Below are 15,701 nucleotides of genomic sequence, written 5' to 3'. Positions count from 1 at the left end.
CAAACTGTTCTGTGGTCAGACGAATCAAAATTTGAATTTCTTTTTGGAAAACTGGGACGCCATATCATCCGGACTAAAGAAGACAAGGACAACCCAAGTTGTTATCAGCGCTCAGTTCAGAAGCCTGCATTTCTGATGGTATGGGGTTGCATGAGTGCGTGTGGCATGGGCAGCTTACACATCTGGAAAGGCACCATCAATGCTGAAAGGTATATCCAAGTTCTAGAATAACATATGCTCCTATCCAGACATTGTCTCTTTCAGAGAAGACCTTGCATTTTCCAACATGACAATGCCAGACCACATACTGCATCAATTACAACATCGTGGTTGCGTAGGAGGAGGATCCGGGTACTGAAATGGCCAGCCTGCAGTCCAGATCTTTCACCCATAGAAAACATTTGGTGCATCATAAAGAGGAAGATGCGACAAAGAAGACCTAAGACAGTTGAGCAACTAGAAGCCTGTATTAGACAAGAATGGGACAACATTCCTATTCCTAAACTTGAGCAACTTGTCTCCTCAGTCCCCAGACGTTTGCAGACTGTTGTAAAAAGAAGAGGGGATGCCACACAGTGGTAAACATGGCCTTGTGCCAACTTTTTTGAGATGCGTTGATGCCATGAAATTCAAAATCAACTTATTTTTCCCTTAAAATGATACATTTTCTCAGTTTAAACATTTGATATGTCATCTATGTTGTATTCTGAATAAAATATTGAAATTTGAAACTTCCACATCATTGCATTCTGTTTTTATTCACAATTTGTACAGTGTCCCAACTTTTTTGGAATCAGGTTTGTAAATTAACAAATATAATTAACAGCAACCACTAATGGAAAAGCTGCACACACAATGGGTCCCATGAAGTTGGACCATTTACCATCAACCAAACATATGAAACTGCCATCTCCAGCCATTAAATTGTCACTACCATGAATGGCCCTTTACCCTTGAAGTAAGCATGAAACATGAATTGTGTAAAAATTTTTAGGCACTTCACAATCTGATTCTGGGAATCATGATTCAATTCTAAAATGATTGTTGATCTACATTCATTCATTCATTCATTCATGAGCTTACTTTTTAAAATAATTAATAATAAATCAAAACAAATGTGTGTTAAGAATTAAATAAATATAATTTTAAAACAAATATAAATAAGGGCAACAACAAAACTACAAGCAATAAACAAATAGATTCTTTACAGGTACATTAATAAAAAAAGAAAAAAGAAAAAAAGAATTATGTGCATTGATAAATCATAATAAATAAAAAAAACTTGCAATATTCCATTTAAAAAATAAGAATTTTCTATTTTGATTTCATTGTGACTTTAAACTTTCTTCAATATGAAGTCAATATGAAATGGCATTTGGAAAATTTATTTTATAACTTATTTTTATATAAATTAATGTCTAGGTACAAGACCATTCTTTGACATTTTGAATAGACTTCATTTCTTGAAGAGGACAGAGAAAAATGTATTTTCCACTGCAGTGCTTTCACATTAATTCTGCCTTCACGTGCTCTCAGAAATTTGATACTTCCCACTTCTGAAGTCGTGATTAATTCGAAATTGGAGGGCGTTCATGTGCAATTTTTATCATCATATTTACGATAATTCTGAGAGCATGTGAAGATAGCATTAAAAACTGACAGGGAACTGGCGAGTTTCAATCTCCCAACCAGTGAGGAGTCAAATAAGTAGGGCTGTGAATTTTAATTTTTTAACAAGTATCCAATTCCTGACCTTAAGTATCCGATTCCAATTATGAAATTTCAATTCCTCTTATCGATTCCTGCGTGCGCATTTAAATGTGGCTTTAAACCATTCAAGCGCAAGATGACGCAAAAGAGAACCCTATTCGGCACTCACGCACCATCTTCTGTGCTGGGCACATCCAGAACATGAGCACAAAAAGCGACCTCTCATATAGTGCACGAATACTGTGAATTCAGTTATGAGTTATACATTTCATCAATTATGAAACTAGTTCAATTCAGCTACAAAGCGGCTCTGGAAAAAAACAGTGATGTAATCATCCAGCTCAGTTTAGCTCTCATCTAACAGTGTCAGTGCTGTCAAATCAATAACACTGCTGAATATTAAGTGTCTCCAACTAACAGGGATGCAAATACTACATCAGGGGTGAAAAAGGTGAGAAAGATGCAAGACATCCCATACAGCAACAAGGTGCGAGGTTGTTCTTTAATTTTACACTGGGGTAATTTAAATTTAAATTTTACACATTATTATGTTTCTTGGGGCTGTGCTGTGCTACCTTCAAAGCAAACAAACCAGTGCACCTTTATTTTGTTGCTTAGTGACGGTTGTGTTGTTCAAGCCAGAAATGTGCAGGTGCTGATCAATTCGGCTATATTTAATATTCATATTGACTTAGGAGTATGTTCGCTAAATCTGCACAGATTACATTAACTTCGCCAGCAAACTGAGTAAAGATAATTTGTGAAACATAACCCTCCAAATTGCCTAGTGGTTTCACATCGTTACCCTCCACAGTTGATTTTTACCTGCATTTTACAGGTGTTCATTTCAAACCTTGTCATTATGAAATTGCACAGAGCATCTTTTGTGTGTAAAAGCAAACTGTTTAATCATGTTGTGGTTATGACACTATAGTATAGTAGAGCTAAACTAAACTAGTATTCATTGGCAAAATAATGTTAGTAACACAGCGTTATACAAGTTGTATATGAAATAAAAAGTACATTCGATTCGGTGGAAATAACGCTAAAAATGTTAAAATTAAAACAAGTCAGCCATGTCAGGATTATTAACAGTCCCAAGCTTTACATATCAATACTTATGCCAATTAAATTAAGGTTATCATAACGCTAATTTACGAGATTCTCATGTAAAGGGATGCGGGCAGACCTAGCAGAGATGACTCTGGCCCATTCACTCTTCCCAGGAGTTTTTTTTTTTGGACAACTGAGGTGGTGTGATTCTCATGATTTCATTCACTGTGACCTGTCTCTGTCCTCTCAGAATGAAAGGTGAGGAGTCTGCATCTATGAACTAAGCAATTCAAGTTGACAGTGGCAAGGAACCCAAACTCCATCAGGTGACAGAATTTAGGATAAAAAAAAAAAAAAAAAAAAAAAACCTTGGGAGAAACCTGGCTCAGTCAGGGAACCAGTCCTCCTCCGGCCAAATGATCCAACATGGCGTGATTATGATACCTTATGCTTGTCTGCTCGTCATTAAAAGGCTTAGGCTGATTGTCAACGCTGTGTTACTAACATTATTTTGCCAATGAATACAAGTTTAGTTTAGCTCTACTATACTATAGTGTCATAACCACAACTTAATTAAAGTTTGCTTTTACACACAAGATGACTAATGCATTAGTTCGCAGAACACGAGTCTCCAGAATAAAATGAAAACAATATGTTTGATTATACACAGGCGAGAAACCAGTTTAAGTCTATTTTATAATTAATAAAGTTATAATCCTTATACTTGCATAATTAAGTTTCTAATCCAGTTCATTTTGTTTTAAATGGTTCGTTTTGTTATTTTTATGCCGACTATCAAGTTTATGTCAACGAATGGCTTTTCTGAGGTATGTTACGTGACATTGCTTGCAACACTAAAGCCGAGTTCAGACAGCATGATTTTCAAAGTAGTCGGGTCACTGTTCTTTTCACACTGCATGACTATCTTGGCCAGCATTCAGTCGCTGCTGTGTTCATACTGCACGAGGGGATCAGCGACAGAAGGTTTCACATTGCATGACTTTACAATAGTAAGAATCGCAGACAACTCTGTCTGGCACACAAACAACATTTCACAACCAAACACACGCGAGATGTGACAAGGAAACGACGCGATATCACACATGCAAGACCGGAGTTCTCACGTGAGACTGGGATTATTATTAAAAATGGTAGCCCGCAAGAAGCTTGCAATACGAATTGCCTGTGCGCTGATGTGCAGCGAAAACAAGAAACAGAAAAGAAGAATATGGAGGAGGAAATGGTTGGGGAGACTAAAATCATGCAGTCTGAACTCGGCTTAATTGAACTGATTAAGACGTGATACAGATTTCGGTAAAAAGCTACTGTATCTTTCAACATATTTTCTGATGTTCATTCATGTTTATTTCATTCTGTAAAATTAAAGAGGAAGAGATGATCACGTTCACTCACGATAACTGAAAACTGAAAAGTGACACAGTCTTTGTTCAACTTTCTTTTCATAATATTAATAAATGCATAGCCTAGGCCTATTTCCTTATTCTGTAAGCTTGTGAACAAAAAATGAAAATGTGGACAAAACAGAAACTACTAAATGTCTTATTATCATTAAAATATAAAAAATAAAATGACGGGTAATAATTAATTATGACAGAATTTTTAAGATCCTGTCCGTCAAAATGAAAGTCTAATGCGACCTTTGATTAGTTCATAAAGTTTATGTAGATCTAATGTAGAAAGAATACACTGTTCTGGTATGTGAGCACTGTATGGAAGAATTGTGACTGTGTGAAAGTATTTAGGTGTTAAATGTGGCAGAGCAAGATTATATCTAACTGTGCTTATTATATCATTATCCCAGACCAGAGACACACTGCTTACATTTTTGACCTAGCTAAGCCCAAATTTAGATAGATGATAGGAGTCATGTGAGAAATGTAAAGTAGAGTTAAAGCTCTAATATTCACCCCATAATTTCATGTTCCAGGTGTAAATTTGCATTAAGCATACCTGTTGTTCAGAATTATATTTGAAATTAATTAATTTGCCATTAATGCTAGACAATACTTTACATGTCAAATTTGAGACGTTCACTTTGAAAAATTGGAGTGATGTTTTCTTTATGCATTTTGGATGTGTCAATTTTAAATCTCATTATCTGGTTTTAAATCTTCTTATAAACAACTGAAATAGATTTTCCAGTGAGTTTATTACATATTGACTTTTACATCCACACAGTGCAGTTCTAGGTCTCTGTGTGAACAAGCCTTAAAGCTAGTGGTTGACTGATATTGATTATAGTACCTACTATAGTATTTTTCACAGAAAGAATTTGTTAAAATATGAACAAAAGTAAACAAACACTGTAGACTCAAGAGTGCATTTAGTAATCTGATAAGTATGTGTACAATGAATTATTTTTTTCAAATAAAGTCAATGACATGAATACAACAAGGCGGCCAAATGGATATAGCGCAGCATAATTTCATAAAGCATTTAAAATGTAAAGCACAGACTGACCGCTTCACATAAAATCAACACTTTTTTTTTTATGCAGTCTACAAACACACAGTTCAGAAGATCTCACAGCTGGATTCACCAAAGGTTTGCAAGGTTTGTGAAATTAAAGGATTAGTTCACTTTCAAATGAAAACTACACCGAGCTTTACTCACCCTCAAGCCATCCTAGGTATGAATTTCTTCTTTCTGATGAACACAACTGGAAAAATTTTAATAAATATCCTGACGCATCAGAGCTGTATAATGGCAGTAAGCGTTACCAAACGAGAATGAGCTGAAGAAAGTGTCTCCATCCATCATAAAAATATTCCACACAGCTACGAGGAGTTCTGTAAGTTGCATAGAGAAGGCATAGGACGTAGCGCAAGTTTTCTGAACTACGAAAGTTTTACACTTTTTTGTAAGTAGAATACGGAAGGCGGTCTGGCGGAAACTAGATATTTTACTTTATAACTTGTTGAATATATATATATATTTTTGTTTTTTTTACACAAACGCATCACAATGCGTATGCGTAAAGGCCTTCAGAAGGCCTTTATTAACCCCCCAGAGCCGTGTGGAGTATGTTTATGATGGATAGATGTGGATGGAGACACTTTCTTCATCTCATACTTGTTGTTTAGTAATGCTAACTGCCATTATAAAGCTCGAATGCATCAAGATATTTATTAATATTTCTCTGATCGTGTTCGTCAGAAAGAAGAAAGTCATATACACCATATACACCTAGGATGGCTTGAGGGCGAGAAAAGCTCTGGGTAATTTTCATTTGAAAGTGAACTAATCCTTTAAATGTTTATTAGATATTGAAAAGACTTTAAATCTTGTGATTTTTTTTACCCCAAACCTGTTCAGCACAAACTCCGCCCAAAGATTCCGTTGGTTATGTCAATCCCTGTGCTGATTGCCTACACAATGCTACAAAAAATAAAATAAATAAATACATACTAAACCCTAACTAGTTCTGTCTAATAAAGACACAGAATGGGAGCATCGGTGCGGGCGTTCTCCGCGCTGTCAAAAAAAAAAAAAAAAAAAAAAAAAAAGTCTTGCTTCTGGCACATCACCCAAAGCGATAACTAAAAAAGGCCAAATACTGGTGGAAGTATCAGCCTTGGGGATATAATGGTCGACCACTACTTAAGGCCCGTTCACACCAAAAACGATAACTATATCATCCACATCAACCAAAAATAATGTTCTGTTTGTGCACTGCAGTTATGTCATTGTTTACCACATTAAATGCTCAAGATCTTAAAAGGTGGGTGGATTCTGATTGGCTGTCTATGTTCTTATTAATCCTCAGATGGAAAACCAAGTGGAAAAGATTCCAACAATATTATTCCTCTGTGTCTTTATAGTTATAGCACTGGGAGGGACATCCCTATTCTCAGAGAATAAGAACAATTATTAAAAACTTTATAGTTATCGTAATCATCCATAAACTACTTCCCCTTTGATTCATTGTACTTTGTTCTGCTGTCTAGAGAACAATAGGAACATAAACGTCTACTTTTTTTGCCAGATAATAGATTGATCCATGCAATATTCACAGGAGCAACAAAACTGGAGTATCTTAGGGAGAGCCACTCATCAGCATGCATTCTCACAAGAGACCCTAAGCGTTTACAGACAAGGTGATGAGTTCTGCGTGCTGTGCTTCCAAATGAGATAAGCAGCTCATAGGGGCCTGTCCAGACGCTACGCTCCATCGGCATCTAAGTGTTCTCGTATTAACATCGCCGCTGACGGGTGTCAGTGTTCTGAAAGTTTCCTCTAACTTCACCTCATTGATTACTTAGTCAGCCAAATGATTTGCAAGACCCTGGAGGAGTACCGACCTGAAAAAGCAATTATGCAGAGGAAATGTAAAATAGAGTTTGGGCCAATTAAAGATTTTCATTTCTTGGTCTGCTGGGAGCTCCAGGCTGCTGTTGTAAGAGTCAGTCCACCGTATCCATTACTGTGATATTAAGCAGGTCTTACACAAGTCTACAGCCTGTAACGCTGGTGTCCTGAGCATTTACAGCACTTATGGTGCAGATCCCCTCAAGGAAGTTTTCTGATGAATTATATTTGAAAAAAATAAAACAGAGAGTGATGGGTCAGTTTATTTTCAGCTCTGTACTATAACATCACTCCGATTACATGCATGTGAAATTCCACCCACATTCACTTCCACATTTCATTTCTCCCCTAACAGAACAAAACAATTGAGAAATCAAAGTGTGATGGTTTGTTTTTTGGCATTTTGTTGCGTATGAACAGTAGTATAGTCTAAGGCAGTGGTCTGCAACCTATGGCACACGTGCCAACATTGGCATGGGCAGGGATAATCATTGGCACGTGACAATTGCTAAAAAGACGTATGTATTTAAATAAATTTAAATAAAGCCCCTCAGACCTGCATAGGGATGTACATTTTGAGGAAACCAATCCTCATAGTCACACAGCCTGCTTTATCAAGTTTGGAAATACAAATACTGATAAACTGAGTGATTACAACCTGCGCTAGCATGCAGATCCTACAAACCAGTGGTGCGCACTTCTGTGATTATCCCTCCAAGTGCCATAGGTTGCTGACCCCTGGTCTAAGGTAGAGTTGTCAAAAGTAAGGACTTCAGTACCCATCAGTACTTAAATTTTAAAAATGTGACACTTTGAGCGCTGTTGAGCGGATTCATAAACATCTCTGATTGGCAATTGTGTTGACGTGCTCACCGGATATGTCTGTGATCGGCTACAATGATCAACACACAGGAGCGTTTGAAAACACAGACGTTTTTGAATTAGAAAGCGTTTTGAAAGCGGGAGTGTTTGAGAGCAGGCGTCTATCAGTGGACTGGTCCTGTATATCTGTGTAAGCACTTGGTAAAGAGCTTCATTGATGACCATTTTCAGAGTTTTTATAGCCTTGATCATTAAAGCCAATCACAGACATATCCGATGAGCCGTGAACACAATGGCCAATCAGAGGTGTTTATGAATCTGCTCAACAGTGTCACATTTTTCAAATTTCAGTACCGACTACCGAAGCTGGGGTCTCATTTATAAAGCGTGCGTATGCACAAAACGGGGCTGGAAACGTGCGTACACCAGTTCCCACGCAAAGGTTGTGATCTATAAAAACAAACTTGATGGGAGAATGTGCACACCATTAAGCAAACTTTGAGCCGTGCGTACGCACATTCTGGAGACAAAAGTGATATGAATTGAGATAGTAGATGTGCTACTTTCGATCACTTTTCCAGTGACACGCTGTTTTAATGACAGCGAGGAGCGCTGGTAGCACAATAATTCCTCTTTAAACTAAACTGCAGATGTTATGACAAAATATTTTTTCGAGAATGACGATCAGTGATGCACACTTAACTTAGATATTATGGAAGACACTGCTGGATTCGGTGGTCGAACGGTCCGTTGTCCAGTTTGAATAGGTCCAATGATAATATCTTACTGTATAACCACAGCTGCAGGAGGTGTTGATGTCGTGTTAAGGATCTTCAAACAATTACCATTTGAAGGATATCATTTGAGGAAAACGGTAAGATTTGCATGTTTTCTTTTTTAAATACTTTGTCAGTGACGTGCCGTTTCGGACAATTGTATTTACACTGCATAATAAGTAGGCTGATCTGTTTCCACTAAATATAGCTTATAAACTTCCTAAAAGATATGTTCACCATATCAGCAAAACTGCATAAATTTGATTTGAATTGTTTAAAACTATTAATCATATCTAATATTTTCCAATGTCTTGTACCTTTGACGGTGTTAACCGTGGATGTCACTTGGATGGGAACATGATATGCAGATGAGATTATGCATAGTAAAACTAGGCGTCGTAAGCTCCATATATGGTGATTTCGGGGAGGAGACAGGGTGGAGATGCACGTACGCACAATCTTCCGCTGACTGGATTTTATAAAGGGATTTGTGCGCAGGTTCTGGCGCACACATGGTTTTATAAATCTGATTTTGTGCATACGCAGAATCTAGCTTTTGCGCGTACGTACACTTTAAGTAGGGATCTTACGCACAGTTTTATAAATGAGGCCCCAGGTACTTTTGACAACTCTAGTCTAAGGTATACGGATGCATATACCCACCTAATTTTTTGCATATGCCTTAGGCCCCGTTCACACGGAGTCGCGTTTCAGTGAAACCGCACAAATTCTTTATCGGCTAGGCGTTTCGTCCACACGGATCTGGCGTTTTCGAAAGGTGAAACCAGTATTTTTTTAAACTGGGTCTCAGAGTGGAAAAATTTGAAAACGCCGTCTTGGTGTTGTCGTGTGGACGGGGCAATCCGTATATTTTCTGAAACGATGATGTCATCACCCCACGAGTCGACCCTAGTCCGACGTGCTAACACCACAAAACAGCACCAACAACAGCAATAGCAAACTCTACATGCTTGCGTTCGTGCTGCAGAAGCTACTGAACCAAAATAAAGTGTTATTTCTAAGCTTTGCTAAAGTTTGTAGTCAGCGCGCAAGGTTTATGCGCATGCTCCAAGTCTTCTTAGCTGCTTTAAGTGCATTTCTGCGGCAGAATTACAGCGTCACATAATGGTCTGGCATGTGTACTACATCGTTTTGAGTCGTTTCAGTGGTTTCGTGTGGACGCAGATATTTCTTGAGACGAGGAAAAAAAAGAAGATCGGTTTAGGGTAAGCTCCGGCTTCGTGTGGACGTAGCCTAAAAATGAGAGTCTATATATCTGTAAAATATAGAACACTAACTCTACATTGGGAAAACGTGATAATTATTTTAGGAGAATTAAAATTGTTTGATTTGCGATCCCATAGTCTAGTTCTCACTGTACACATTTTGATTTTAAAAAATACAGGCCTTCAAATTACATCTCATATGATCCTCTTAAAATGCCATTTGTTGGACAAGAGTTGTACATTTCAAATTGTCTCTACTCCCATTTTTACCTAAACCACTGTTTAACAGTTTACCATTTAACCGGTTCAAGTTTTATCATACACTTCATTTTTTTAAATTCATAATTAAATATTGATTTAAAAAAAAGCATTATTTATGCAATTGTAAATTGATTGATTTGACTGGTAACAATGTCTCATTCAAATTAAATGTATTGATTAAATGTATGCATTATATTTTGTCAAATTGTTACATCTGATAAAATAAGAAAAATAAGCCCTTATAGAAGGTTAAATTTCCCTTGAAATCAGTTTAAGGCAGGGGTGTCCAAACTATGGCCCACGGGCCAAATGCGGCCCGGAGATGAATTTCAAACGGCCCGCAGCTTCTCTATTAAAATATATTTATTATATGTGGCCCATCATGCATAATTTAACAACACTAATGTGCAAATCAGGAGAAACACTGATTCAGTTAAAATATTTTTCAACCAACAATTCAATAACATTTCTCATGGATTTACAGTGGTAACATAAACTGTAACAGTGGTATTCTGTCAGAAATGTAGGTTAATATCTCATTTTATTTAATTTTTAATGTAGACATGTATTAAATAAGTAATAAAGGCCAAATTACAGACTATTTTTTGTCATAAACTTGCAGTTTTGTGCATTCGTATTTATATTAAATGTGTTTATAGACTAAATGCCATAAAGCCATTCTAGAAAAAAAATATTTTTACTTTATACCATGTAGTGAGGTGCCATGTGTGGGTTTTACCTGCGGTGATCTAATTAGAGTACTTTTTAATTTAAATAAGAATAGAGTTCTAACTCTGTGTAATACTTCCTTTAGTGGAAAATTGTTGCTGTGAACTATTTTTGGGACAATACCAGCAACACTTGTGAAATATAGAGATCAAAATAATCAGAAAAATGGAGCTGAAAAGATAATACTCTTTATTTTGCTCACAGGCCTTCATCAGGGCTAAGATTTGAGGTGTACATACTGCTGTAAACTAACCACCGCAAAGAATATGGAAAATATAAAAAGCTGTCCACAACCAGCTAAGGTGCCAGCACAAACACACACAGCAAAATATTGTCGTTACTGACAAAATCCCTGAAAAATATTGGAGAGTATAATTTCTTCTCAACATCGCACACCAATAACAACATCTACTGAAAACCCCACGAAGACCACTATTCAAAGGACCTCTAATAACTAAAAACTGTACACAAATGCATTGCCCAGTAAAGGCAACAAACAGTCTTAATGTTTTTCTTCCAAGCAGTCATGTGCACTTGTAAATTATGCTGAACACCTATCAGAAACACCTGATGATATAAACTCAAGTGGAATTCACCAATGCTCTTGCACGCCTCTTAATCGAAGCAAAAAGCCACTGAGCCAAAGAAACTGCAAAAACTGCTGACAAACCCTCCAAAGGACATTCAAGGATTTGGCAAGGACTTTGGTGATGACACATGCTTCCTAATTTCAATAATGTGCGTTATGCCAAATATGGAGTTCAAAGTCAAACAAAGTAATATTTATATGCCTTCTTGTTCAGTAAATTAAAGTTGTTTGTTCAAATGTTTCAGGCAAGTAAACGACCACAAAAAAAAAAAAAAAAAAATCAATCTAGGGCAAGTTTATACAATGTGGTAAGTGTGCACTTGCTCTTCCCTTTGAGAAAAATGGGTCAAACACCTGAACGACACTGACATAACTACTGAGTAATGCAGGAACAAATCAGATATTGTTTGAAGAATAAAACAATTCAAATGTATTTTGGGGGGGGGAATCCTCCATGAACAAAACATACCTGTAGTAGGTGCGTTAAAAAATTTCCCAGGGTCCTCTGGCACTTTGTGAGCACTTCTCTCACTGCTGAGAGTGAAAGGGGCCCTGCTGGGGGCCACGGCCTCCACGCTGGCGGGCTGGTTCACCCTGCTGTTGGGCTCCAACGTTAGACTGGCCTGGGAGCCTCCTGTGGACGTCACTTTGGATTTAGACTGGGCTACATTACGAGACGTGACCGGCTTGGATTCATCGTCACTGTCAAATCCGAACGGATCCTCTGAGCCATCACCTTCTGAGACCTTGGACCTCTTGGTCTGATCCGTCACCTCGGTCTTTAAACCAGGCCTCTTCGCTCCCACCTTGGCTTTGTAAGTTGTCTCACCCCATTTGGTGCTGAGCGTGGCCCTTTTATTGGACAACACCTCATCAAACTTAGAGGTCCCATCTCCTCCTCTTCGGCTGTATGTTTTTCCAAATCTAGACGTCATTGTGGCATCTGTCTCATATTCCCTGTAAATGATCATAAACTGTTTCATGAATAATTCACTGGTTGTTTTGCAATCAAATGCTGACGATTAACAATTTGCCTCAAGATTCATCTGTTCATAATGAATATCATCAACAATATTCTGCATTCTTATGTCTGAACCTAAAAGATCTTGGGGCTACTCATTATAAAACAGATGCACTCCTAAACTTATTCAAACCAGACAACTACTTGCACTTCTGTGCTGATAAAACACTTTTAAAATATGATTTTGGTTTCTATACACATACAGTACTGTGCAAAAGTCTTAGGCATCTTAGTATTTTTACCAAAAAAATGGTTTTAAGCCAATTTATATATTTTGCTGTAGTGTATCAGTAGGAAATATCAGTTTACATTTCCACTATTACTTTTGCAGTTCATTGTAATAATCCAGTGAGACATTTTGTATGCACAAGAAGTTTGACAACAGCCGGTAGACTCCACATGGAGATCTGAACTCACCATCATCAAGTCCATCTGGGATTACATGAAGAAACAGAAAAAAACTGAAACAGACTAAATCTAGAAGAACAACGGCAACGTCTCCAAGACACTTGAAACCTACCTGCAAAGCTACCTGAAAAACGATGTTCAAGTGTACCTAGAACAAAAGTTTTTTTTAAACGCAAATGGTAGACACACCATATATTGATTTGATTTAGTTAATAGAAATTAAATGATAAATAAAATCTATTTACGGCATTATTTTTGAAAGCATCTTCAATTTACAGCATTTTTACACAAACATTTCACTGTACTGTAGCTTTGCGGTTAGGTTTCTTGGAGACGTTGCCGCAGTTCTTCTGGATTTAGTGTGTTTCGTTTTTTTCTGTCTCTTCATGTAATCCCAGATGGACTTGTCTTGGGAAAAGTTGGTTTTATATTCGCACATTCGGACTTCTGATAAATTTAGACTTTCCAATACATGTGCGATAAATTAATGTTTGCGAATTAAGCAGCGGCATTATAATTGACAACACATTTTGCTAAAGAAAATAAAGTACACAAAGATAGTCAAATGTATTCCTTTATATGAAATGAAGGTTTGTGGAATTAATCAGACTGCAATATATTATATTATAATTAATTGTATAAATACTAGGCCTAATTTTCACAGCATTAAAGTTAATCATAAGGGCCTATCTTATAATATTTGTATTATATTATTTATGATTTCAAGTAAAAATATAACACATTAGGAGTACACTGACAAACAAAAGAGAATTAAACTGGTAATCGCAATTATTCGTAATATTTTGGCAATTAATTGTCAGCAGAAAAATTCATAATCTTGTCAAGCCTAAGAACAGCACTAAAATGAACCAAAACCATTGCTTTTTAGACAGACCAAGGTTGTACAACTGTATTCCTTTACGTAAATGATAACGTACATTAATATAGCAATCATTAAGTATCATGGTATTGCCATCTGCATAATTTGAGGCCATCATTGGCTGGCAATCTATAGTGCCAACTGAACAACCTGAACAATATTACACAAAATGTTTTGCTATAATACTATTCGATATTGTTCCAAACACTGTTACTTTATATAAAAAAGGCATCACAAATAACTAAATAAATAGATTTAACAGTTACTTTGTGCTCTACATAAGTAAGAAAAACAAATCTGATGCAATGTGCTCAAAAACTGAGAAGTTTAAGCTTTGATATCCACAACAATAAATAAAAGGAAGTGCAAGATTCTGGCTATAATAATAGCACTAAAAAAAGAACCAGAAACTAGCATGAATTTTAGAGTTGAATTCCATTAAGTACTAAGTAAATTGCATGGCACATCAATATGGCAATCATTCAATCAGTACTATGGTATTACCATCATAATAATTTTAGCCCGTCATTAGCTAGTGCCAACTGGTCAACCTCAAAAATAATAGACACAATTTAAGCTATAATTCCATTCGATATTATAGCAAAAGCAGCGAATTTTCCTCAATAATAAGTAATAAACTAAGAATGCTAAAAGCTAGTGGGATAACACGTTAGTGCTATTCATTATAACGTTACCTGTTGTCTTCTGTTTACATGTCATTTTTGCAACTTTCTTCCCTTCGCTAAGCAAATAATACATTAACGCAACTTCTTCCCTTGGATTAAAACGAAAGAGGTCTGAAAACTAGTACAGCTGATAAAAACAACATACCCAAGCTAACGGCTAATGGGCTAGCAAGAGGATTAGCATCAAGAAGCTAGCAGGCTAATAAGGCAATGCTATGAAATACACTTTCAGATCCAGCATTAAAACTCATTTATTACTAGGTTACAATGCATATATGGAATGTATAGAAGAAGTGAACCCACAGCAGGACCAAAGGAGGTTAAATACTCGCCTGATTGGTGAAGAGAGTGAATCCGGGCCTTTGAGCTCCACTAACACTATAAACAAACACTAAATACTGACACGCAATGCCTCACGAACTCCACCGACAAAGTTATACGTCTATCTGAGATATGAGTTTCGATTCAACGGATTATAAAAATTCACAGGCTTTCTATTTAAGTTTTCCTCATGTATTTCTCCCTCAATTGTTTCGGCTCTGAAACACCAACGGCCTCCATTCGCGTTCCCCCTCCCTCACGTTTTTGCGTCACGACCATCGCGTCGCGGCACAGGCGTAACAATGTTAACCAATCACGGGCCGCGCTATACATACGTCGGAGGCGTAAGTGTGTTTTCGAGGCGTGTGATTGGCTGGTCTTAGAAAGAGCCTTGAACTTGAACGCGATGGGCGTCACGTACTTCTCATTGAACTATGGGTACTGTAGGCACTTATCGGGTTTATGTTAAGGAATTTAATGAAATAATATTTGAATAAAAATATATATTCACATCCAAGTGGATTATATTCAACCATAGAATCTTTGGTTAGTACAAAAACGTCTAATAACCAGTCAGTGATACTACTGAATGGAAGAATAAGCCAGTTTAGCATTGTCAACACTTTGTGGTAAAAGTGAATGCAACAAGCATTTTTTTTTTTTTATTTTGTCGGTGTAGCATTTTGTTTCCTTTGTTTTAGTCAGGAATATGTTTATATGTGTCATCTGACACTAATAGGTCAAGTGACCCACATGTCTCCTAGCAACAGAACCTGTCAACAAGAAGACTGCAAACTCTACCACTACTCTCCATCCACCTGTACAGTACTGCCTGGGTTTGTTTAGCGGTTTTAGTGTTTATTCATGATGTATAGTGTAGTGAGAAACAA

General features: G+C 36.9%; 1 protein-coding gene across 1 annotated transcript in view; it reads right to left on the bottom strand.

The window, feature by feature from the left end:
• The window catches only part of waplb (WAPL cohesin release factor b), a 63,979-nt gene extending 48,907 nt beyond the window's left edge, over positions 1 to 15,072 (bottom strand). Inside the window, exons 1-2 of the mRNA XM_067369032.1 lie at positions 14,823 to 15,072; positions 11,965 to 12,452 (exon numbers count right to left, since the gene is read on the bottom strand). Coding sequence (XP_067225133.1) covers positions 11,965 to 12,430 — 466 coding nt within the window. The 5' untranslated portion in view covers positions 12,431 to 12,452; positions 14,823 to 15,072. The remainder of the gene's footprint in view (positions 1 to 11,964; positions 12,453 to 14,822) is intronic.
• Positions 15,073 to 15,701: the final 629 nt, after the last annotated feature.

Source organism: Chanodichthys erythropterus, chromosome 19 (assembly GCF_024489055.1).
Source record: "Chanodichthys erythropterus isolate Z2021 chromosome 19, ASM2448905v1, whole genome shotgun sequence".
Lineage (NCBI taxonomy): Eukaryota > Metazoa > Chordata > Actinopteri > Cypriniformes > Xenocyprididae > Chanodichthys > Chanodichthys erythropterus.
This window is presented reverse-complemented; position numbering and strand designations above follow the sequence as displayed.